This window comes from Pseudopodoces humilis, chromosome 7, assembly GCF_049639895.1.
Source record: "Pseudopodoces humilis isolate 2021_Gansu_Grassland_sample_001 chromosome 7, ASM4963989v1, whole genome shotgun sequence".
Lineage (NCBI taxonomy): Eukaryota > Metazoa > Chordata > Aves > Passeriformes > Paridae > Pseudopodoces > Pseudopodoces humilis.
In genome coordinates this window covers 56,799,503-56,826,463 of record NC_142206.1, presented here as the reverse complement: position 1 = coordinate 56,826,463, position 26,961 = coordinate 56,799,503, and the positions used below count along the sequence as shown (strand labels likewise).

The 26,961-nt window shown below is 40.2% G+C and overlaps 1 protein-coding gene across 1 annotated transcript in view; it reads right to left on the bottom strand.

Annotated features, from left to right (window-relative positions):
- Positions 1 to 26,961, bottom strand: part of KCNH5 (potassium voltage-gated channel subfamily H member 5) — a 148,657-nt gene that overhangs the window by 65,160 nt on the left and 56,536 nt on the right. The window contains exon 7 of the mRNA XM_005520053.2: positions 25,367 to 25,796. Coding sequence (XP_005520110.1) covers positions 25,367 to 25,796 — 430 coding nt within the window. The remainder of the gene's footprint in view (positions 1 to 25,366; positions 25,797 to 26,961) is intronic.

Genomic DNA, 26,961 nt, shown 5'->3' with positions numbered 1-26,961 from the left:
TTTGATTTTGAGTCCAAATGGGAAAGAAAGAATAATTTTTAGATTTAAAAACTGTGGGCAGGTGGGAGTGGGTTATGGTGATAGGAATTAAAATTAAATCAGTTTTGCACTATTTTATATTCCACTAGGTAACATGAGACCAAAAAAAAAAAAACCCTCAAAGCTAAGGATGCTTAATAACAAAATTAATGGGTCAGTTTGTCTCATATGGAATTTATCAGCCCATAATGGAATGAAGGGGACACAGAGTGCTAACAAGCTTTTAAAAGACATTTTGGCAAGATCAGTTAAATGCCTCCCTTTTTGACAAATTCGCTTCTTTTATTGAAATAATATTCTCCCTCAAAGATTTTGACTGGCTTTAATAACCTCCCAGTTTGTTCCCTAGGAAGGGATTTCTGCAATGTTCCCACAGTATTTGCATTCAGGGTGTTCAGACTCATAAGGGCCACATTGGATGTCTTTGTATAAAAAGATAAACTCGTGAGGATGTTCAGGCCAGTTACCATTGTGGTACAGTCCAGCTCTAAACTGCTATGAGCAATTTGAAAGCAACTGTTCATCTAGTATCTTGGTTTTTCTTAATTACTGGAAGAAGAAAACTCTTCTCTTTTTGATCTCATGATCCTCACACAGGCTGAGAGGACATCTGGGAAAGGCTACTGAACACATTTACCATGACTGATCCCCACACAATATTTTTCACTTTCCTTCAGAGAAAAATAAAAAATAGAACTTCTCAGTACCAACTTCTAAAAATACACAGCACAGTCTTTCAGAAGCAAGTCTATTTCTCGCTATGTTTCACCTACTTTATTTCAAATAGGAACTGAATCATTAAAACTCCTCTTTGTTAATATCATGACAGGGGCAGCACACCTGTCCGCAGAGAAGCAGTGCCTTTGTCCTCTGCATGGATCTAAAAGATGACTTAATACTGTACTGTCACTGATGAACTGGAGGCTCTGGGGGCTGCTCACCAGCTCTTTGTATCCAGCAGTTGGTCAGAGAAAAGAACATTACCCAGCACTTTCTTTTCCTAACTAAAAATAATTTTTAACAGGTTCTAAATTTATGGGCTTTACATTTAAATGACAAAAGGACAAGAAGAATCTGCAATAGGTGTAATGTCTTCTATTTAGAGAAGAGTGACAATAGAAGCTCAGGAGGAAAAAAAAGTTACATAAAACTGGAATAAGAAGAATCAAACTCCAGTGATTGCAGCAGTCCTTTCCCTATGAGCTGACAGAACTTCTTTTCAACAGTCCCTTGCTGGGAAGGGAAAGGAAGGGAATGGAAAAGGGTAAAAGATGAGGAAGGAGGACTGAGGTTAGACTGAAAACATGTAATATTTTTTCCTGTTATTGACAGCAATGCTTTAGAATCTTATTACCATCATTACGTGAACTTTTCATGATCCATTCAAAATCAATACAGAAAAGCTGCCACCTATTTTGAGAACCCAAAAAGCATCTGTATCCTGAAGGTTTGACATTATCTGCATTGTTGGAGCTGCTGAATTAACACCACTCTGACAACAAACCTCCAGACTCACTCCTTTACCTCAGGCAACTGCAGGGACCTATCTGGGAGTTGTGTATTGATTTTAGCATCAGCAGAAGTAAAGAGGAAATGAAAGGGAAAAGGCAAAAGGATTTAGGTAGTGCTTTGCATTGCTAGCCAAGCACTATTTTTGACTGAGAAAAGAAATGACAAACTGGGTGATCAAAGATTTTAAGAAGTCAGCTGCACTGGGATGGCAAACACAGGTGCAATCTTCTCCTCTCTGCCTGTATCCCAACAGCCACCTGACCGTGGTTATTTTAAGCTGCACATTTTCAGCTTTTCCTCTCAAGAAATGTACTACAGGTGCTGCTTTTCCCACAAATAGCAGTAAACATGCAGTGAAAGGCATTTGACAAATAAAAGCCTATTACTTATGCAAAAAGTGTACTTTTTTTCTAGAAAAAAAACCACATTATCTTCATTTTCTCCCTTCTTTGTAAGGAGTATAAAATGGCTATAGTGTTTTCAGATGTTTTTTCCATTCCTCGGTAATGTACTCGACTGTTTTTGCAAAAGTTGAAAAATAAAGCCTTCAAAAGTAGGAAGCACTGGCAAAAAAAATACCATCTTGATAATTTGATTTTTTTCAAGAAGCAGGCTTTTTTTCATGTCGTTTAAAATACCAATTTTGGAAGAAGCATTCCATTTAAAAAATTCACTTTTTCTACTAATGCAATTATGTAATTGTATTAAATGCTCTTAGTCACAGAAATATTTTTTAAAAAGAAGCCAGGGTAGGGTACTGCAGGCAAAACTGGTCTGTACACACAGATTTGCTGCGATGCCAGGGTTTTTCAGCATAAACATTCAGGACACAGAATTTCACTTGGATGAGTGCCTTACAAAGTGAAAACTGAATCATTGTTAGGGTCTTTGGACAGCATGGAACAGATCCAGAGTAAAAACAGAAGCAGAAAACAAACTTTAAGAAAATTCTGATGCCTGCATCATTGCGTTGCAATAAGGACTAACCCTGGAATTACTCAGAATCATCAGCTGCTTCTCTTTTTAATCTAAATATCCCCGAGTCACCTTCAATGCTGCTTTTCTGCAGAGACTGAGACTCAGCAGAGACATGGGAGGGACCAGGCAGAAGGACCTGCAATCAGTGAAGGTTGCTGAAAAATCGAGGAGGTGGGAAAGAGTTCTGATAAGTGGCCAGGCTTGGTCATAGATGAGCGAGTTCACCTGGGAGAGGACACGAGGGGAGAACCAGGCAGGAACCCAGGGCAGAAAGAGGAATAAGCTAGAAAGGTGACCTGGAACCTCCAGAGGGTGAATGATGAGGGACTGAAATCCCTCAGCCCACAGATGGTTCCTCAGGGAGATTTTCCTAAGAAAAAGATGACCAGCTCCCCCTCAGGATGCAGGGGAAGGCAGTAGCTCTGCCATGGGGAATCAACCTTGGCTCCTTTCAAAGAGCAACTTCTGACTCCTGCTGCCTTTGTGCAGCTGGGTCTCAGATGGGCAGAGGATCCTGGTAGCCACCCTGCCTTATAAGCTTCTATTCATGGGATTCCCAACACTTAAACACCCACTGTGTTCAACAAGGAATCCACTAAACCTTGGCAAACTCATCTGGCCATTTCCACAGTGTTCTGCCCCGTGCTCCCATACAGGAGGCAGAGAAAAGGCACCTTTCCCTGGGCAGAATTTATAAGGTTTGTAGCTTCAGCCAGTGCTTTGAAGATTTGTCGTGGTGGGGCATTTTTGTAACCTCTGGTGTTCATCCTGCAAAACAAATCCTTGCAGAAGATCCTGTGGATCCAGTTCAGCTGTCCACATTTACTCACCCTTGAAAGTGGGTATTTATTTTTGTCTTTGGATAACACTCCAAAGCTAGTTTCCTTTCACTAATACATCTCTATTAAATTTCTCTGCTAATTAAAGAAGCCAAGGCCATAGCTTAGGAATTGGAAAGTGCTGTAATGGAATTACTACTCCGAGGTGGCTTGAATGTCATCATTTCCTTCTCCAACATAGCAAAATCTTGACAATCACCTTAAAGAGCGACAACAAATGCTGCTGGCTTTTTCAGGGGAAATATCATTATGGATATTAACACCTTCTGTGGTAACAGTAATACAAACATTAAATATAGCAGCCTTAGTGACTGAAATGCCTGTAAAGCATCTGCCACAAGATAAAGCGTAAAGAAAACTGGGCTGAGAATGACCCTGGAAAACTGCAATTAAATTAAATCTCCAGCATAACTAAGCTATGGCTTCCATCAGACTACAAACACAGTCCATTTCAATTCTTCTTCTTATTTAAGAAATTATCTAAGCTACTTTAACATCATCTTATGCAGCATTTGTGGGTTTGTCATAATATCAAAGCTTCTTTTCACTGTAATATTCCTATAGAATAGGAATAGAGTCTTTGCACTGTGTATCCCATGGTCTTAGGGAGGAGGTGAAATGATCCCTCAGCTTTATCCAGTGAACAAGGAATGGGTAAAGAGCCAGGCTGTCGAACATCAGGTCTCTTGTCTTTCACTGCTTCTGCCTTTATCAAATGAAACACAACTAAGAGCAACACTAAAATGCACTGACGCCTGGTTTGGAGGAGTTTTTCTAGGGTTTTTTTGCATTACAGCTCTTCCAATGTATCATCTTCGAAAGTCAATGTAGTGTCAGGTGTTTAATGTTTAAATTGATGAGGCTGTTGAGTGGATACAGAGCTGGTATATAATTTTTTAAAAAGAGGAAGGGAAAAAAGAGAGGTGGAAGAATAAGAGACAAAATCTTCTCTTTAATTAAAAGCAGTGTTATTTAAATAATAATGGTGATGATAATTTGCACTGATGAATTTTACCCCATGTCAGGCAAGTTCACTTCTAAGAAACAGAGTCATCAGGATGAAAAGGAAGGAGAGGATGTTGAGGAACAAATTTGACAATGCATTTCCTCCTCTTTTTTGTTTGATACCCTTGATGAGCATCTTGTCAGCAGTTTTAATATGTAGCTCTAGAGCTGATCAAAAGCTGGGATAAGCAAACGGAGAAGTTGTAAAGTAGTAACCTGTGGGTTTTCCAGCAAAGTGAGAATGAAAAATAAACCAGGATTTGAAAAATGCCTTCCTGCTGTCTGTAGGAATAATTGCTTAGCAGTAGTTAAGCATCAGATCCCAAATTTACTCACATTAACTTTTTTCCCCCTACACCTTCTACAGAAGGCAGAACACAAACCAGAATTCACATGGCCCAGAAAACAAATTACTGCAATGCTGAGCTCAAGGCTATCCTGAAAACCAGCTCTAGGCCGCTGCAAAGCTGTTGTGTGGATGCTGGGAGCCAGGACCATTCCCAGCCTCCTGCCCTTGGAAAATCAACTCTGAATATCAACTGCACAAGGGTGCCACAGGACCTCCACACCTTACTGTGCTTGCCAGCCACTGGACTCATCACAGACAAAGCAAACAACTTCCAAATCCACCTTCCAATACCATTATTATTTCCACAGCGTGACAGACAGAAGGAAAGAAAATAAAGAAAGGGACTGAGCATTCAAAGTTACAAAATGTGAACAGCAGATGGTTTTACATAACTGGCAAAAAGGGAAAAGTAAAAAAAACAAACAAACAAACCTTCATTAAAGGGGATAAAATATTGTAGATTGAGGTCTCATTTTAAAAATTGATGCATCCTGGGAAGCTGAATAGCTCAAAAGGAGAGAAAAGATGGGATGCACAGGCTTTCATCTCTCCATCCTCAGTCTCTGCTCAGTGCTGGCCAGTAAATCCATATTCCATATAATCCATATAATATAATATAATATATACATATATAATATTATATAATCATAATATATTATTTATAATACATTATATTTATTATAGATATAATATTATATAAATATAATATTATAATATTTTAAAATAAAATATAATATTATAATATTTTAACTATGATATAATATAATATAATATAATATAATATAATATAATATAATATAATATAATATAATATAATATAATATAATATAATATAATATAATATAATATAATATAATATAATATAATATAATCCATATAATCCATATTCCTGGCCAGGTTCAAATACTGGCAAAGTACACTCAACCCTTCCTGTTACACTCTGAGTCTCAATATCCAACTCATTTGCAAATCTTCCTAACTCAAATCCTCCCAGAGGACACCACTGCAATAATATGATAATCACATTTACAAGACTCATCATAGGAGTAGTTTAATGCTCATCTAAGCCAACAATGCCCCTGGTAAGGTAACTTGCCACTGCTTGCCTACATTTCCTGCCCTAAATGTCTCACGATAATTTCTGGGATCAGAAATAGCTGGTTGTCCCTTGGAACGTATTTGGGTGCATGCATAAAAGCATTTTCTAATTCTCTTCCCATCATGTCAGCCTCTAATCAGAAACAAGGTAAGAAGGCACTGTGCGAGATTGAAAGATGTGCTTACACAAAACTCCACTCAACCTGGAGCCCTGGAATGGAATTAACAAAGGGATTAAAAACACAGTGTTAAGGAATAAAATTTCTGATGGAATTAGGATCATGAGGTAAAAGAATAAAGTCCTCAAGGAGGAGGAGAAAGTGCCTATAAATTCCTCCCCCTGCATGCTCCAAGCAGAAGATGTTGTCCCTCTCTTTTCCTTTTCCCCCCACTGCATTGTTTTTTTCAGGCCAATAAAAGAACAGACAGACTGAAAGCTCAGAACATTTCAATCTGGCTATGTTGGTTGTTTTACTTATGGAAATTTTAGAATTGAAATGCACTTATTTTATTATAAATAAAATACTGCACTGTCCTTTCCATGAAGGCACTTCCAATGCAAACAAGCCCTTTGCACAGAACAAACATTCCAGTTTCACCCAGGTTTTAACATGAACCCAGGTCACTACTGACATGACAAAATCTGGGCCCTTCTTCCTCCATCAGGTCTGGATGAGGAAAACCACACTTCTCTGCCATTTTTCCCTTGGTCCATCTCTGCCTGTAGTTTTGCTCATCCTCTGCAGAGGTGAAAACTCAAGGATCTGCACAAAACACACAGAAACTAGTTCTGCCAATGAAACCACTGGAAGGAAGAAGCAAACAATCTTTCTCCTTGGTACTCGTATTTCCTGTTTGGTACTTGTATTTCCTTGAAAACAGGAGTCCTTTGTTTCTGAAATAAGATTGCTGCACTCTCTACTAAGTGCTTGATTAATGGACAGCTCTGTAGGTTCTGACTGCAGAAAGCTGGGAGTCTGTCCTTTGTGTAGGAAAAGTGTGCATCAGATTTTCCAGTGAAAAATGGGCAAGATTAAAGCCAAAGCAAACAGAATGACTGCTATGAAATGGGCCCAAAGTGCCTTTTAATATATGTTTAAAATGTCTCCAATATTCTGTACTTAAAGACTTTGACAACATAATTCTGTGAAAAAGCTTATTTATCCTGCATAAAGAACACAGTGCTCACCTCCCAGAGGAAAGAAAATACTTATGGCTGTTGCTGTGATAAATGTTCCAGACAGCAGCAGAATCCTCTCTCCTTTACTAGCACAAAGAAACACGGGAGCAAACCTCACATCCCAGTTCATTTATGTAGTTAGGGTTGGAAAAGTGGAAGAAAAATTACTGAACATAATTAATTTTAACCTTTTCTAATTTCATCATGATTCATGTTCAAAAATATTTTCATTAACTAATCCATACAATACTAAGCTACATACTTAGACTAATTAGATTATAGAAATGGTTCTAAATCAGGAAGGTTTAATTAGCAGCAATTATTTCCCATGTGTCATGGAGTTACTTTACCTTTAAGAAAGTTTAAGTTGCTGGGAACTGCCTGGAGTCTTTTCTCCTGACCAATTATCGGTCATTGCTGAGAATTGACAGCAGTTTAGGCCATTGAAAAGTGGGATCAACTTGTGAACCCTACCTTAAAGTGTAAAACCAGAGCTCTCTTGGTTCTCTTTGTTTCCTGGCTGGGAAGGGTGGCAGAGCTCCAGGCTTCCCGCTCCCTGCCCAGGCCATGCGGCCGGGCGGGGACCGGGCTGGGCCCAGCGTCTCCCGGCCGGGGGATGCGGGCCCTGTGGAGGGGGTTTTCTCCGGGCTCTGGCCGGGCCGGGCCGAGCCGATCTCTGGCTCGGCTGCAGGTTTTTTGCTGTAACTAAATTCACTAGAAACTGCTGAGTGAAGAAAGAGAGAGGCTCTAGACCTGCAGCGGGCTGGGCGCGGCACCTACACTCTCCAGAGCAGCCATGAGGAACTTTCCATCGCAGACGGCTCCAGCTCCTGCACCGGCCGAGGCCACAGAACTACCTACAACAGCCTGGGCAAGATTTTAACTCTTTCATTACCCAGATGAGACTTGCGGATTAATCTTTTTATCCAGAGAGAGAAAAAGAGAGTGATCAACGTGAAAAGAGACTTTATAAACTACCAGTGACAGGAAAGAAAAGAAGCTTCAGAAAAGGTAGAGAATTAAGAAGATGCTTTAATTAAGCTGAAATATCTTTCTGTTAAAACTATGGAAATGGACAATAAGGTCTTGAAAACACTCCTTTAATTCATGACAGTATATAGGGAGGAATAGAGTGTTCAAAGTGTAAATTTTGAGTAAAAAGTAGAGTAATTATGGTACAGTGAAGTGCTGGAAGATTTGAAGCCTTGAGAGGCAATGAGAAAACTGTTTTCTAGTGAAGCTCACAGAAACAGATGAAGAAGACTTTTTGCCTTTGAATAACTTATCCTTAAAAATGCCATCCCTAGACTCATGGCCCATACACACTTCAGAGTGATGTGAAAATGGGAGGAGTGGGCTCTAATAACAGCAGCTCTGGGCAGCTAACATTAGGGCAATGGAAAACTATAACAAAAATAGTTTTTCTTGTGAGAAACTCCATAAATTAACAGGAAGAAACTTCTGTTTCTCTATAAAGACTGGTGAAAAGACTGTAGCAAGAATTGGGACTGTTTTAACCATCAAAGTTCCAAAGTTTTTGTCTCTTCTGTCATGTGAACAAGGGAATAGTGGGTAGACAGGGGATGAAAAGGTTTTTCTGGAAGTTTATTCTGGTGGTCTTATTATTGTAGTTTGTCAATAAACTTTCTTTTTTTTCCTTTTAAGTTTTATGCCTGTTTTGCTCTTGTTCTAATCCATATCTCACAGCAAGAAATAAGTAATTTTCTTAGTTACTGGTTTAAAACCACGACACCATGCTATTTCCACAACATGATAAGATCACATGGATTATTTCATAACAAAACAACAAAAAAAGGTTTTTTTCTCACAATTCCATATTCTACTGTGATGCACAACACAGGCTTCACTCTCTGCCTATACAAACAGATCAGCCATAAAAAATAACTGAGTTGACAGATACTCACTTTTACATCTTGACATCACAAATACAACCTGACTAGTAAAGCCAGCTTGGTGAGAGGAGAGAGGAGAGGAGAGATGAGAGAGAAGAGAGAGGAGAGAGATGAGACAAGATGGGGACTGAGGACTCCCCTGTTTTATTGAAAGGATGTCCTGTAAATCAGCCTCCAAGATAACAAACTCCATGCTCTAACTTGTCACAAAAAAGTGAGCTGAAATTATGATCACGTTGCATAGCCAAGCCCACGGATCTTGTAGGTGTCCCCTCATTGTCAAAACAACAGGGATAACATGGAAATCAGAATTTTGCCCTGAGACAACAGAGATGGCCTGATCCAAATTATAGCCAAACAAAACTCCATGGCTACTTGCATAGTTGTGCCACAGCACAACAGCAATTTGGGGAGAAACATTAGGAAAAAATTTAATTACCATCTTCACAGAAACCATTTCAAGAAAAACAGTATGTGAGGATAGAGTCTCCGAGGATAACAACAGAATAATTGACAAAATATCTCAATCTGATCTATGAGACACCTAGACTGCTTAAATGGAATTGAGTAAAGTCCATTGTTTAATACTGGGTTCTGAAATGAACAAGTAGAATCAAAACTTAAGAAATGGATTTGTCAAAAATTCAATTTGTCCTCATACTGTGATACTCTCAACCAAATCTTCTGAGTAGGATATTAATTTTCTTGATATTTTTATTTAGGTGTCTTGAATGTGAAGTGACTATAAAACAAAGGAAGGATGATATTGCAAATATTTGCTGATCGCCAAATTTCATTTGGGGCAGGAAATGGAAGTAAGGCAATATTATGTCTCACAAAAGTATATTCAGCATTGGGGTTTTTTTTTAATTAAAAAATAAGAAAGTTAAACTGTCATCTGCAGACTGAACACTGCATTTTCCAGCTGAGACAGTTTCACCTCCCACTCTAAACTTCCTTCCTCCCTTTCGTCAGACTAATCTGTTTTGGTCTGATATTTTCCAACGTCAAGGTGGATGTTCCCAGGAAATTTGAGGGAAAATTATTTTGTCTGGTTTTCATCTGTTGTAGCTCTGCATGGAAGCTTCTGACTTTTTCATTAATTTTTGGTAGTATGTCTAAGAGTAACAGCAGCTATTAGCACACACCTCAAATTCAATGCAATTATTGATCACATTAGGATAAAATGCACATAAAAACTTTGAAAGTATCTTTCTAATATGAAAAGCACTCAAAAACAACATTCGTTCATCTACAGAAAACTGGATTTATTGTGGGTATTTTAACCTCAATCCAAAATGTCTCAGACACAAACAGATTGAAAGAACAAAAACACAAGAAAATCCAATGCAAAAATGCAAAGCAATACAAAAATGAAAACCAGTGAGACTGTGAATTGCTTTCCTGTTCTTTATGAAACAAAAAAAGAAGTGTCTAATATTAATTTACTCTTAAGGCTTAGCACTCCAGGACCTCCTGCTCAGAGGTCAGGGGCTCTGAGTGGTAGCTTGATGGCTTATCTTAACCTTGCTATTATCTCACATTTCCTTTTTGTGACTAATATTTCTATGTCGTTATGGAGAGCAAAAGGAGAGTGAGGAGCAGATCCTAAACCAGTTTGAAATGTTCTATGTGGATTGCAGTGGAAAAGGCTTACAGAAAACAGGAACGTGATGTTAAAGCCAAGGTGTTTCTGACAGTGAATGGGACATAAAACTCCCCAAAGCTGTGTCAGTGTTTTTAATATTTGCATGTTACGTGTTATCCTATACAACTCCCATTTCCAGTATCTATTAAGGGGACTTTTGTATATTTATAGCAGATACTTGTTGGGGTTTTGCAATGTCAGCCAGGTATTTCTTGCCATTCTACTAAATAATATTAGCTCTGCCTTAAACACGTTACTTTATCAATTTTAAAAGATCAGGATGTATCAGACCATTGCCTTTATGCCTACATATGTTCATCACATTTGTCTGAGAAGCATGAGACAGGGACTAATTTCAGCACAAATCTGCAGTGTTCCCGTATACCCTGGCTATATTAATCCTGGAACTATTTACCATGGAACACACTGCTCCTGGTAGAAAGAATTGCCTCCAACCCTCCTTCTTAGGCTGCATCCACTGAAGCAAAACAATGTATGTATTTTATTATTTTTTAAATTAGGATGAACTACAAGGTTCATCTGATTTATTCCCACAAATGCTACAGCCCAGGCCCACGTGAATTCTTGGCTATCATGGAATATCCTGACTGCAGACAATTAGACTGCAGAGCAGTGCACAGTATCCTACATTTACCTCTGCCTTCACCTCAGCTTTTAAGCTGTAGATTGGCAACGATTAAATGTCTCCTGCACTCTTTGAATTTAACCCAAGGTCTGAACCAGTTATGTGGAGTCAGCTACAGAAATTCAGACTAATTCAGTGCAGTCAGACTTTTTTTTTTTTTTCCCTTTTAATTCCTGGAATACTGTACTTTGTTTTTCTTCATTCCCTGTAACTCAGAATATGGTTTGGTAGGCACTTTACAAAAACATGTGGAGTTCCTGCCCCCAACCATTTAACATTTAAACCAACAAATCAGGCATGGGATTAGAGAGGAATTAAGCACCACAATATTTATCAAACACCAAAGTTCACGATTCTACCTAATGTCAGATCTGGAAATGAAACAAAAAAGTTTCACTTTCCTAGATGAAAGCCTCAACCTTTAGACATCTCTACCCCAAAGCTCTTGTTTCTATATTAAATTCTTACAATTAAAAGCAGCCACAGCTGAGTCCTTCTCTTTTTCAGGCGCACATGAAAACACATCTGTCACCAACCTCCATGTGCTGCCATTACACCTGACCATGCATTGCTGCTGCAATTACAACCTGACAGACCATAAACCCATGAGAAAGTCTGATTAATTCTGGCATTCTCATTGTAGTAACACAAAAACCATTAAAGATATCATGCCACTGCAGAGATGTCTGTGTCATATTGACACAATGATCTGCCTTGATCCACAGCAGAAATTTGGTTAGAAACAGTAGAGCAGCACACAAAGGAAGAAAGGGATAAATGCCTTTTGCAGAGATAAAGAACAGAGGACTCTGTTCCCTTTGAATTGATAATATTTCAGCAAACATCCTCTTTGTTGCCTTCTCAGCTGGCTGAAAATGGATTAGAAGGTGAGCATGCATAACTTCTCGATGGCCCATTATTTCTTATTATCATCCAGATGGAGCGTGGCTATTAGAGCACCACTAAAAACTCTAATGAACTGCAGTGTTGTAGACTCCTAATTCTTCAACAGCCTGTTTGTGCATCAATAATAGACTGTAAAAACAACAACAACCTGACTAATTAGGCTGGATCAAATCTGCTCAGCTCAGTTTCCTGTCCCTCCTGTCCTGGGTGTTCATGTGGGTGTTCAGTACTGGTGCAGCTTCCATTTCCTTTTCCCTTTCAAAGCCTCTAATCACCCCGTGTAATACTGCAAACATTTAGAAACATTTGTTTAAATGCTTATAAGAAGCATTGAAACAAGAGCACACCCATGTTTAAACCATATGAATAATTTTCTCGCTATTTTGTCTGTAATGCAGGGGAGTTTAAATCTCAGTTGTCCCTAAGACAGGAAGAAGTGGGAGGGCCCCAACATTTATCATTAAGTCTTCTGTTTGGCAAAACACTTAGGATTTAATTCATTAATACTTTCTGCTATTCTGGGCTTGTTTGGGTTTTTAACAGGGTAAACAGAAACTCGTTCTGAGCTTGTGCTTTCATTTGCTTTGCTCCCTTAGCAGTTGGTGGAACATAAAAAAAGAGCTGCAGTGCTGGGCCCCACTCAGAAGCTTAGGGAAAAAATACTTTCTTCATAAAAGTCCAAAGCAGCCTGTGTGATCTACGAAGTGAAATTGTAACCCTGCTCCAAAGCTCATCAATGCACACACAACATACAGTGCATCTGTTGCAACCCTGGAAAACATTAAGGAACTTCAGCCAATGAAGATTTATTATTTTGAAATAGAGTAATGTTTCAGATGAATCTCTCCAATTCTGTCATTTTACATCCCATTTAACAGCCAGTGCCACCCCTTGACTTCCCAGAGGAGACAGAAAGTGAAGCATGTGATGGGGCTCAGCACAGCATCACTGCCATGGAATCACATTCTCAGCCTGGGACCTCACTGGACAGGGCTCTGCTAAAATCACCTCATGCACAGGGCAAGGGAGGGCTGGCCAAGAACCTCCATGCCACAGGTTTTTCAGGGATCTCACACACTTGTCTTCCTCTCCTCTCCTCTCCTCCCTCATTCACCCTAGACAAGATTACTAGATCCTTCTTGCATGACCAATCCTCACCCACACAAAATTATTTCAGACTCAAAGCAATTAAATAGTTTCTGATACAGCACTGATGCCAGCAGCTTTATTTTGAACTTCCTTCTTACATTATTGACTTGATTTTTTTCTTTCCCCTTTCAAGGGCTAATGTAGAAAGATTGTGTTTGATTAACTAGAAAGTTACATTTCCTTTAGGTAAGGTGAATTATCACTTTCAGCAGGAAAAGCATGCATTCATGAAACTCAGTAGGTAACCTTCTTTATGCCTCAATCTCCTATTCAAAAATAAGGGAGTGGAAGCAGGCATCTATTTTGTGCTTTGAAATGTTCCTGGTTGAGGAGGAAGAAGGACAAATGAAGCTTGTCCTTTCACTGTATACAGGAATGATGGTTTGTTCCCATGTCTTTACCAATCAGGTGTCATTCAAACATATTGAAAAAAATATAATTTCCATACATGGGACCTCATTGAAATGGATGCTGAGGTTTTTACAATACACCTTCATGGATTTTAGGTATGAGCCCTAGTGACCTTCAAATGGGATTTACCCCCCTAATTCCCTCTTGCCAAAATTTGGAAGATCCACCAATATGCCTGAAATGTCAGAAAGGTTCCCTTCATCATGGTTTGTAGCCAGAGAACACTTAAAGGTAAGTTCTCACTAAGCAACAATGAGGTCAGTGGAACTATTCCAGTGCTTAAAAACACTGTTTTAAAAAGTTTAAAGTTTCCAGTTCAGGAAGCACTGAAGGACTGGGTAAAATTAATTAAAAAAATGTACAGGAGTTCCTCACACCTCATTCTGCCCTCCTAGCCTTTAACTTAACATCATTTAATCACATGTGAGGTAAGAGAGATGAGACCTAAGGGATGCAACACCCATTCAAAGGGTGACAGTGTTTGCCTGTGTGACCCTGATGCTGAGTTCAGGTTGTTCCACCTTGCCAACACAACGTAGCAATCACAATTTTTCTGTAGCTGCCACCATTACTCTTGGAATGTACACAAAAAAACCCACAAATTTTGTAGGGCCATGGATATGACGGCTCCTCCCAGTGTTCCAGCTTCAGGAAAAATCCAGTTTAAGGGGCTTTTATCACAGAACTGAGCATCTTCCACTGAGGAAAATCTGACCCAACTCTCCCAACAGTGACACCATTCCTACAGAGCTGGGCTTTTCCTGCAGAGGAATGCAGCCTCCACTCCATCTCCCATGGTCACATCACCATGCAGAAATCAGCAGCAGATATTTATAAACCCTTTTCCATCAACTTCATCCTATTTCAATTCTGACTGCACAATGTAGCTTTGAAATGTGCTTTAATTTTCATGAGACACTACAGAAGAAATTAAATATTCTGCTCTATTAGAAAATCCTTCATGTTGTTAAGCAACAAAAATGTAGACAAAGTAAGATAAAATCTTACTAATCTTTCAGCTTTTTAAAAGTATCTTTTTTCTATCTGCTGGTCTTCTTCCTTTAACCCATTAGCTTAGTTTCCCCTGGAAGAAAAGAGAGAAATGGCTGAAAGTAAGAAAACAGTTCCCAAATTTATCTTTTCTCTTTTTTTCTTAACCTTTAAGGAAAATTTACTTCCATCCTTCTACTGTACTTCCAGTATGTTATACCAAAAGATGAAGCATTTAAAAAAATACAAACTTTAAAGAAATAAAGACAAAGAGGGAAAAAATGGGGGAGGGGGAGGAAACAAAATTTCTTATATAATTTTTTTTCTTTCTTCAGTGTAAATCTTTATTAATGAAAAAGTCATTATGAAAACCCAGAGGCAAGAACCTTTAGCTCAGAATTATATTTCAGTTACAAGAATTCTTAAGGCCAAAAAAAGTTAAAACCTGGACTGGAATTAATCAGTAGATGTTTAGGGGTGATCTACCACCCAGAGAAAGTGACCTTTGCTAGCTTGGCTTTGCTAAGACATAACAGGGATTTGTAGCTGTACCTTATTCTCCCTCCAGCATCAGAGATTTGTAGGCTTGGGAGGACTCAGAGGGAATGCAATCCTGAGGGAGGTGCAAGGATACCTGTGACAATGCTCATCAATGATCTGGAGTCTACCAAATCTGATGCTGGCTCTGCCCATGATCTGCAAAATTTTGCTGAAAAATTTTGGTGGACTGGTGTTGGAAATCCCTGTTTCCAGCATCAGTCTGTTGTTCCCTCCTAAGTGACCTGTCTGCCCTCCAGAAAACACAGAAGATCAATATATTTTTCCCCTTTCAAGCACACTCTTTCCATGGTAGAAGTCAATCTTCGTGTTCCCCTTAAGCTTCCATCAGTTTAAACCAAAGTCAGTTCTTCCAACTGTTCCCTTGAGATCCTGCCTTGTAACACACTTTTATGACCTCCTCTCCCTCCAGCTGGTCTAGAGCTTCCTTAAAGTGCTGCATCTAAAATGAAAGGAAAAAAGTGACTACCCAGTCCTAGTCCCAGCAGAATAAATACCTTTTCGGCCTGTTTGTAGAACTGCTGCTGATACTTTCCAGAGCAAAATTTACAGATTTCACCTCATTGTTACATTCAGTCTGCAGTCACCTATCTCTTTCCTACTCCAATATCCTCCAAAATCCTCTCCAGCCTGGCAGCAGCAGACACAGTTATTCCATAGACTGTGCTTATGCATTTGATTTGGCCTCTTTGCATGTGCTGCACTGCATTTCCCTCCCTTGACATTCACCTTGCTGACTTGGGAACGCCTTTCCAATTTATTGGGATCATTATGGATTCTGATGCTGTCATCTAAACTGCTTGCAACCCTTCCCATAACTCTCCCAATGTGCTCTCTCTGTTCTGTCACTCATCTCTGCTAATGAAAGTGTTGAACAGAATCACACACAGGGCAAAAATCTGACTGGCAATTCCCTCCAAGTTTGACAGCAAAGCCCTTGATTTTATTTTGAGAGATTGTTCAATCAGTTATCGCCAACTTTGTTATGGCTGTGTTGACATCATCTTTCACTCATTCTCTGTGAGGCCACTGAGTAAAAAAAAACTGTCAGAAGACTTCTAAAAAGTTCAGATATATTGTATCTACTCAATTCTTTTTATTCTCTAGGCAGTTATCTTGTCAAAGAGAGAAATCAGATTAATTTGCCATGAACTCATCTTGACAAATCCACACTGGCTGCCGGCCAGTGGAAGAAAACTAGTCTTAATCATTCATGACCAAAATATTCCTACTGAAACGCAACTGGATTTGACTCAGCACTCCGGGGGATGCACAGCAGGTACCCAGGGAAGAGATGCCAATTTGGATGCTCTCCTGTCCTTCCTCCAGCATGGAAGGGAAAGGGGTGAAGCTCTTTAAGGAAGAACCTGCAGTCATACGCCCACACAGAGCATTCTTCCACCAGAGGAACATTTTTCTCCCAAAGTTCTTGCAGAAAAAGCCACAGGAAAGATGAACGAGGATGAGAGACAGGCAGGCTGAGTCCTCAGTGCTCTCAGAATGTTCAGGAGGAACATGACATTGTGCTACTTCAGACCCACAGAAAGGAAGCGACGAGAAACCAAGAACTGCCATCTGTCACCTTTCATCCAATTACCTGATATCCCCAAGTACCACCAAACGTGTTACAGCACCACAGGCTGTACTGTGATCATGAAACCTCACAGACACTGGGGCTTTTTATAGATTTCACAAAAACAACACAAAACTCCCATCTCTGTCAGTGTCTCTGGATGTGCGACGATGTCACAGGGGTTTTCAGTTCTGAAAGTCAACCTAACAAAATTTAAGCATGAAAATCTCTTGCTGGACATGAAAATAGTATTTTAAGGCCTGATTCAGTGCTATGATTCAAATTTTCTACAACAGGACACTTGTTAAAACAGCTTGTCTCCTTGCTGAACTGTCCATCCTCACTTCCACTCCAGCTGATAAAACACAGCAGTTATCTGCAAGCAAAACTGGGCCAATATTAATGAGATTTCACAGAAAATACCTGGTTTTCCCACTGAAAGCAGGGCCCAGTGAGGAGCACATCTCCAGTGATACCAGGCAGGACTTACCTGTTTCCTGGCCTGACTTACTTGGGTAACTCTCCCTTTTAAATGCCAAAGACACAGAGGTATTATCTCCTGGATACACAAAATTAACCAAGGATCTCTGTGCGGACACAGACCCAGATCACTCACTTGGCTCTCTGAAACTTCAGAACAGGCAAACACAAAGGATCTCCTGAGCCCCTTCCATCCAAGCAGTGTGATACCTTGGGGGTTATCTTTTATGTCAGATTTGTTTATCCCTCTAGCACAAAATGCTATAAAACTGAGCCTTGTTGTGTTCTTAGCCAGTCAGATATTTTTGCTGATCTAGCTGGGCTAATTAAAACTTTCTGCTTCCTGAGAGATAGAGTTGTTGTGAGTAATCCAGGACTACCTGATAATCCCTCTGGGACCATCTCAGCTGATTGCTTGCACTCTGTGTGTGAGCATAAAGGTTCATTTTCAACATTTACCTATCATTTATTCAATAACAATTTTCAGTTGTTTTAAATAATATAGCTCAACAGCATGAAATAACATTTCCTTCTTCATTGTTACCTCTCCCACTCACTGTCCTATCTCTCTTGATACCATAATTTCCTTTAAACACATCAAGCCAATGACAATAAAAGTAAACCTTATATAAACACATGCTAGCTATAACCTTGACAAAAAAAGGAATCCCATAAAGCTTCCCAAGGAGGCTGTTTTATAGTTTTAAAGCTCTTTATATAAAGACACATGTTTTTGCTATAAACTAGAACCTGAATCTCTAAAAATCTCCTGCTCAGACAGAATTACAGCAAAACAAAGCACATATGGCCACAATCTGCTGGATACAACCAGGTGCTGGAGCATGTCCTGAGAGGGGAAACTGAGCTGGGGAAGGGTCTGGAGCACAAATCTGATGAGGAGGAGCTGAGGGACCTGGGTGTGTTTACCCTGGAGAAAAGAAGGCTGGGAGGTGGTAGTATCCTCTCCCAGGTAGCAAGCAGCAGGACAAGAGGAAATGGTCTGAAGTTGCACCAGGGGAGGTTTAGATTGGATATTAGGAACAATTTCTTCATACAAACAGTGTCAAGCACCAAAACAGGCTGCCCAGGCAGTGGTGGAGTCACCATCCCCAGGGATATTTAAAAGATGTGCAGATGTGGTACTTGAGGACATGGTTTAGTGGTGGGCTTGGCAGTGGTGGGGTAATGGTTCGGCTCAATGACGTTACAAGACTTTTCCAATTTAAACAATCATTTTACAATCTCACTCTTACACTGAAGTTCCATTAAAAAGGGGATGATGCTACATCTTTTGCTGCCTAAGAATAATTTAGGTTTTTTTACTGTAGGCCACTGAGATGTGATTACTCTCTTAAGGCTTTTCCAAGCAGCTGCTCAGAGAATAGTGAGATTGCCAAATTCGACTGCTGCACTGACATCAATAACCTGGCTTAAAATACTTCACCTGACCCACCTGTGAGACATAAGTAAGATTAGTAACAACTAAAAGATAGCAGAGAAAGATCCTGATATCCTTTATTTGTAGAGCTAATAGCACTTGGGCTATGGTTCAGCAATCCACAAGTGTCCAAATGCCTTTTCAATGGCACTCAAGAGGGGAAATTTTCACTTGCAAGGCAACTTCTGTGCCACTTTCTTCTTTTTGCTGTAATGGGTAAGTGTGAATGAACAGTTTTACTCTCTCCTGATTTGGATGTTGAAGAATTTATCACCTTTCTCATTCCTTGATGATTACATGTGTTTGTAGCAGAACAGGTTGCACAGTGAAATTGTGGATATCCCACTCCTGGAAGTGTTCAAGGCCAGGGATGGGACCCTGAGGAACCTGGTAGAAGGTGTCCCTGCCCATGCCAGGAGTTTGCAACCAGATGATCTTTAAGGTCCTTTCCAACCCAAATCATTTTATCATTTTGTGATTCTAAGAAACAATTAAGAGCTTGCTAGCAGGGCTGTGTAATTGTTGGAAGAGACATTCCCCTCACTGGCCCCCATTTTAAGAAACTTTAAGAGCAGCACAAAAAGTGGCACAAGTCCTCTGCTGCTGAAGAGACCAACAAACCCTTCTGCAGCTCCTTGATGCAGAGCCACGTCTCTCCCACATCCCAGACCTCTGCAGGAACAGAAACTGCCCTTCCACAGGACTCTTGTCAGTTCTTGCCCACCCTTAGGGGCAGAGCTGGGTTTCAACCACGGCTAAACACTCAAGCCTGTGAATTCCTACAGATGCAAAACCTTCTCATATTAGTATCTGTTGCTGGGAAAAATACGATTTAATCTACATTGCTGGCAGTGATTTTTGCTGGAAGGTGCCATCTCACACACATACACTTTCCTCAGGATCAAAAATTAAATCCTATGGGCTCTTGGGATTGCTTGTCTGGGCGCCTGCCAGACAAGCGCTTTCCCACAATGATACGCTGTTGTGTCAGCGCGTGGGCTTAGCCACTGCTTAACAAATTTGCTATATAAACTTCCATGATTCACCCAAACAGCGTTTAAGTGGCTAACTACCATACATTGGCAGGGAACTGACGAATGCTGCCCGAACAATGAAAGAACCCACTTAAATAATGAATTAGGCTTGACAGATCAATGGAGACGTGACTGACAGCCCCTGGCACCCCACCTCACTACTCGGAAAGAGCTGAGCAGCAGCAAGGGGGGTGCTGCCATGAGCAATCAGCAGCTTTTCAGCATTGTTTGCCAAATACAGGAGTATTTAGGGCCAAAGGTGACTCAGATGAGAGCATCTCACTGGTTTTAAAAAGGAAAGAACAGGTCCTATTCTCTCTAATAAAATTAGAAGGAGGGCAGAACGTCTATGTGTTTAGCATAGGTAACTAAGATATCAGTGATATCTATATTTGTGTGGCAAGCAGACACCTGGTGAAGTATGTCCCAGCCCATGGCAGGGGGGTTGGTACTGGATGATCTTTCAGGTCCCTTCCAACCCAAAGTATTCTGTGATTCTGGGATATCAAGAGGAACCCACCCACACTCTCTTTCATCATCTCTCCCCTGAACAATAATAACTTAGGGTCAAAGTGACAGCAATTACATCTGTGTCCTTTTCAAAGCTGAAAATCATGAACCTGGGTATTTTAGAGGAAAACAAGAAGCTAGCATTTTGAGCCATTAAACTAGAAACTCTTGGAAAGAGCAGTCTAGAAATTACTCCCATTTTCCAGAGAAGGTATCCTGTACAATCACTACAACAAATTCTTCTGCTCATATGCAAAACCAGTGTGAATTGCCATGCCTGTTCTATAATTTAAAACCAGTCACTGAAAAATATCATCTCACCCACAACCATCTCCCCATAAAACTGGAATAAATAGAAGCCAAAGTAATTATGTACATAGATAAAAGTATTTCCCTAAAGGAAGAACAACAAAGCACCCTTTGCTCAGCAGTTCTGGGGACCAATGGATAACTAAGAGATTCTTCTGGCTTTTCCACAGCCTGAGAAACAGTAAATTATTAAATGTTCATTGACACTCCTGCCTTCAGTATCTTGTTCTGACCTTCCCTTGCTGCACAGATCATCAGAGTATTTCAGTGACCGGTTGAATACACTGGATTTCCCCAATGCCAGGTCCACTCAGCTGGGCAAATATTATCCTGTATTTATGGGGCCAGACTGATGCTGCAATCTGCTCTGTGCCATACAGAGCCATTTCACTCATACAAACCCATTACTCCAGGCTACACCAGATGCATGAAATGTGTCAGAGATCCTCTGAGCACCAGGCTGGGTGTTGTGCTTTAACCTGGCAGGCAGCTAAAACTGCCCCAGCCACCTCTCCCCCATTGGAATAGGGGAAATAATCACCAAAAAAAGGCAAAACTCAGATAGGCACAGCTTCACAGGACAGAAAAGGGAAGTGGAAAAAAATATAATAATGATAAAAGAATACAAAAAACGAGTAATGCATAATGCTTTTGCTCACTACCTGCTGCCCAGTCACCCTCCAGCCCCCCCAGTTTTGTTGTTCAGCATGATGCCATATGGTGTGCAATGTCCCTTTGGCCAGTTTGGGTCAGCTGTCCCAGCTGTGTCCCCTCATGGCTCCCTGTGTCCCCCAGGCTCCTTGCTGGAACGAGGAGCTGAAAAGTCCTTGACTTCACACGAGCACTGCTCAGCAACAGCAAAAACCTCAGTGTTTTATCAACATTATTCTTATTCTAAATCCAACACACGGCACTGTACCAGCTACTGGGAAGAAAATTAACTCTATCCCTGCCTAAACAAGGGCTTTGGGAAGCTGGCTGCTGTTCTCACAGTGGAAGTACAGGAAGGAGGAAAGCATATGGCTGTACTCTTGTTGTTTAAACATTCACACTTGCTCCTTCAAAAAACCCCATCTCTCCTGAATTTGTCAAGCTGTTTCACCCAACCACACTCTGCCACCTTCCCCAAAATGCTTTTTCCCTTTTATTTTCTGCTTGCTAAAGGCCTGTCTGTGCTGAGTTGCAAAATAGTGAAGTTTCTTCCTGTTCTCTTTCTTGATTTTTTTTTTTTTTGTGAAAGACACAAATCCAGCCAGTTTTGCACCTGCAGTTCTGGCTGTGCTGCAGACAGAAGTACAGCTGTGGACAGAAGCAGAGCAACACACAGCAGCACAGGCTGGGATTTTGTTTGGAGGCTCTGAGCTGACAGAAGATAATGGGAGTTTTAAAATAAAGGTCCTTCCTGAATGATAAACGACCCCTGGTGCGTTCAAAGGATCTGACAGACCTACCTATTTGTTCTGCTCTGCACAGAGAGGGGATAAAATGACCTAGATCAACACAAAAGACGCTACAAAAATCAGATTTTCAATGCATATTCAGCAACTCTAGGCAGCAGGCACACAATAGGTATTTAAACAATAACCCTTGTAAAAACCTTGCTGCCTTGTCATAGGATGCTTTGTTTGCTATTTTTAGCTTTTCAAGTGTCGAGAAGCAACAGAAAACAATATTGCTGAACAGCACTGGACACCAAGATAAAACAACTGAGGCAAAAAAGAAATCTGAAGCAAGCTCCACAAGACGAGGTTAAGTTATTCAAAGCTCTTTCATGCAAGACAGGTGATGTATTTCAGCTTAAATATCCCACTCGATCTGTTCTCAGTGAACAAGCAAGTGACAAGCTGCCAATCCAGCTGAAAAGCTCCCCATCCATCAGGACTCCTCCCGCCCCTGCCCCGCACCGAGCACTGCTTTGTCAGCACCTACAGAATCTGAATCTGCCTATTTTTAACAAGAACACCATCCTGCAATCCTGCCCACCAGAAGGATTTGCAAATCTCTCCAAATACTCCTCCCAGGTCCTGATAACTTTGCCAGCACGAATAGGAAACTTGGGGCTTTCAGAACAAGCCACAGCTCGCTGACAAGGCAGGGAAGATTTCCTTTCCTATCTGCAGTTTGCATGAGTAGGCAGCTGGGATTGTGATGAATTACTATCTCTGATTCCAGTGCTAAGTTTAAAACATTTATTTGGCATAGTCTGTTAGGAAAAAAATCCACAGCCAATATCAGCTATTGGTATTAGCAAATTTCTTCAGGAGAACTACCAAAGGTATTTCACAGCCTCTCTGTGCTTATAACAGGAGTGTGCTTGTGGACTAGACATATTTATTGACTGAACTGTAATTGAATTTTACTGGATGTTTATCTCAAAACACTGTTTCAAAAGAGAAACTAAAACATCTTGGTTTGAAAATAACTCAGTTACACCTTTTCATGAGGCCAAATCCTTCTCCTGAGCTCAGTGGACACTGAATGCCTGGGAAATTGCATTTTCCATCTACTATTTGTTGTACCTTCCTGTTTCATTTTGGAGCTCAGAGTGCCAGGCTTTCAGCAGCCGGCTCTGCTGAAAATCTCTGTCTCTAAAATCCTGCAGGTCTGATCTCTGCACAAATATTGCAAATATGGAATGACCAGTGCCTGCTCCTAAGCTGGTTTATTTTCTAACCAGTGGAAAAAGATCAATCAAGGTTTGGATTTCAGTCAGGACCGCTCATCATTGATGTGAATGGATTAGAAATCTTTGAACATGCACTGGTGTCATAAAAGATTCGCTATTTGATGACAATTGAGCATTTTTACTTATAAATTTTACTTGTAAATAAACCAAACAGTATTTTTTCCTGTCTGCAGCCTTCCTGCCTGCCACAGTGCTCTTCACCCCACTTGCAAGAGAAAGTAGACTTATTTTGGTGTTATTATTTTGATGCAATAAGCAATAAGCAATAGTCCTTTTGCCACACTTCTTAGATTCAGATTCTACTTTTAACTTTGTCTAAAAGCCTATAATCCTACACAGTTTCCCAACTGCTAAGCTCACAGATGCCACTTATAAATTTGATGTGAACATTTAGTAATTTTGTAGGTAGCACTTATGGAAATTATTTGCCAGTGCCACATACACAGGCTGTTGTCTGTGTCAACTTTGATCCTGCTACTTGTATTCCCCATCTTAATAAGAGTTTCAGAGAAGAAAAGGCAAGGAAACAACCCACCTAGAACAGACACAAAGCAGGTTACAATCTCCCTTTTCTTTTCACCTGCTGAGGCCATGCATGTATTTTGTTGTTGTTGTTGTTATAATCATAAATAGTAATAGTAGCATTCATTATGTTTTTATGGGTCTCATTACACCCTAAGTCATTTACCACTTAGTTTTGTCTGTCAAATCTCCCTCAACAGGACAACAGAAGTCCCCACCAAAAAAAACAAAACAAAACAAAACAAAACAAAAAAACCAACAACAAAAAACCAAAACGCCAGAACAAAACAAGGGAAGCAAATATAAAAATGTGTAAAAAATGTTCTGTATCCTCTTTATTCTCCAAATCCCCAGGTTCTGTAAATAACACAAATCAGTGCCAACAAATAGCATATCAGCTCCTATGGGCTTTTGATGACCTATCTGCAATAGCTCAATAATTCTCTGGCTTGGAGATTTGCATTTTATGGACCTGGAAATGTTTTGCAATACATCAACCCATCATGTAAAGATGGTGTTCTGCAGAAATTTCATTGCAACATGCTGCAAGAGTCCTAAAATTACAAGCTCTTTCTTTAAAAAGCATTTTAAAATCTCCAAACAAATGTCTTTAATCTTCTAAAGACCCAGAAAGACTGTGGCAAGAAAACTTCCTTGTTATAGTTCAGTATTTCTCAGAGATGAGCTCGAAGTGTTAGCTGAGATAATTATCAGAGAGATTATGTAGATCTTATTATCAAAAGGCTTTGTTTGCTCTCTAGTTACATAATTGCTTAGTGTTTGCATGGTGCTCAGAAAATAGAAAGCACCAGAGAAATACCAAGAGTTATTGATTTAACAGAAAAATAATTCTCCCAAATGGTATTAACTTTTTAAGTTGTCTCTACTATATTTTGAAGATTTCTGGTTATCTGTAGAGCCCCTCAGCGATGTAACTTTGGCAGCACATGAAATGAGACTTGTGCCTTACCACTCCTGACTTTGGACTATTTCAGCAGAGCTGTGAAACAGCAGGAAGCAGAAAAAAAGGTGAAATACATTGTGTCATTGTTTCCTTCACTTCTAGCCTTGCTGGTGACAATGACCAGCACATTCAGAAGACAAAATCAGGATTTATATCTCAAAGCAGTGCCATAAAGTAAACAATCGATTTATGGAATCGCTAAATGTTTCAAGAATTGGATAAAACCACATCAAACAAAGATTCCAGGCTCGTGTAAGTTTTTAAGCAAAACCCAGACAACCTGAATTCAAATACACCTTGTAACTTTTAACCAAATTCCAGCAAAGACCTTACAAACATGATAAAAGGCATCTATAAAGTGTAAAGATGAGGCCCAAGTATAAACTTGCCATTGGGCAAACTTACGTACCCAGACCACTTAGCCTTGAAAGCAATTTAAAAGATACAGCAACTACATAATTTCAATACCTGTTTTCAAGAATTCCAAGTTCATTTCATGATTATTTACAGGTACTGCAGGGTTGTGGTTTTTTTTAGGATGTCAAGAAAGCTTAAAGCAAGTTCACTTTACAAGCATGGCACTGGCCACAGAACTTCCCTTAAACACGAGAAAATCGGATTTTACTTACAGCCAACCATCATCATGGCCACCGAAAAAATCTTCTCCCCATCAGTGGTTGGTGCTATGTTCCCAAATCCTATGGTTGTAAGGCTTGTCATGGTAAAGTAGAGAGAGGATATGTACAAGGAGTCTTTGCTGGGCCCTCCTTCCCACTGCCCCGAGCCCGTGGTGTTGTAGCGATATGGGGTCCCGATGCTCAGGGCCAGCTGGTAGAGCCAGCTGTCTGTCTTGATGGTGTTGGTCAGCTCATCTATGACCTCGTAGTCCCCAATGCTGTACCAGATGCAGGCCAGCCAGTGGGCCACCAGCCCAAACACACACACCAACAGCACCAGCACAGCAGCACCGTATTCCAGGTAATGGTCCAGCTTCCTGGCCACCCGGCCCAGCCGTAGAAGGCGCACCACTTTTAAGGAGCTGAAGAGGCTACTGATTCCCTGGAAAAGAATAAAAATCATTATTTGATCTGAAATATCCTGCTGGTTAGCACAGAAGGCTGTACAGCAATTCCTGCATCTGCTTAAAATCTTTCAGTGTAATTTTTCAGGCCTCAGATAACAGAAGATCAAACTCTCCTCCCCCTCCAGTGCTTTTGTCCTCGTCAGGCTAAATTGAGTTTGGCACTCACTAGGTGGATAAATTACTTTGTTCAAACTCAGTCTTTCAAAGCAACAGAAGGGTTCTGTAGAATCCAAAGCGGAAACAGCAAGTTTATTACAAAAATGAGTGGTTCAATGCTTCACCAGTCTGAAGTAAATTGGAGACTCTGCTTTGACCTCAAGAAGATAAAAGGAGGTGGAAGAGGAGTCACAGATGGAATACACCAACCCTGTGGAGTCCTCCTGAAGTTTCCCAGAGAAGAGCATTCTATTAAATCCAAGCAGAGGATTGTTATTCTGACCAAAACGGGGGCACACCTGCTTCAACAACCCTCAACATTAAGAGATGCTCGAGAGAAACATCAGAACGTAATCGCGGTGGGAAACTCAGAGTAATCTACCTATTGCTACTTTCATCCACCAAACAGGAGCTGAGTAACTTCCTCTAGTACAACACTCTCCACCTCTTACTATCCTTCAAACATAACTCTGGATATTTTGTAGCTTACAAGAAGTTTCACTGACTGAACATGGAATTAAACAAGTTCCATAACACCTCCCTGAGCAAGGGAAATACAGACCACAAGGGATGTGCCTTTGCATAAAGGGTTAATTTCCTTTCCAGTCAACAGACATTGCAGATATTTTCCTAAAGTAAGTGTTGGTGCAGTATTAGGGATTTTTTTCCTGTCACACAAGATAGACAACATACAAATAAATGGAAATACAAATATTTAGGGAATAAGAGCACAAGGACCATTGGAAAGTTAATAGAAACATCTGAGAGGGGATAAGAAATGTGTATGTCCTTCTCGATGCACAAATGTTTTGGGAGTCTAGAGATGCTGAAAGAGAAAAAAAAATATGCTTTTGATCTACTGCAATCCCATGATATAACTAACTTGTGCATTAAAATAATTAGTGGCTCAAAATAGAAGGTTTGTAAAGGAAAGTTTGTAATATAAAACATTCAGAAGCTGAAGACATTTAATTTAAAGTAGAA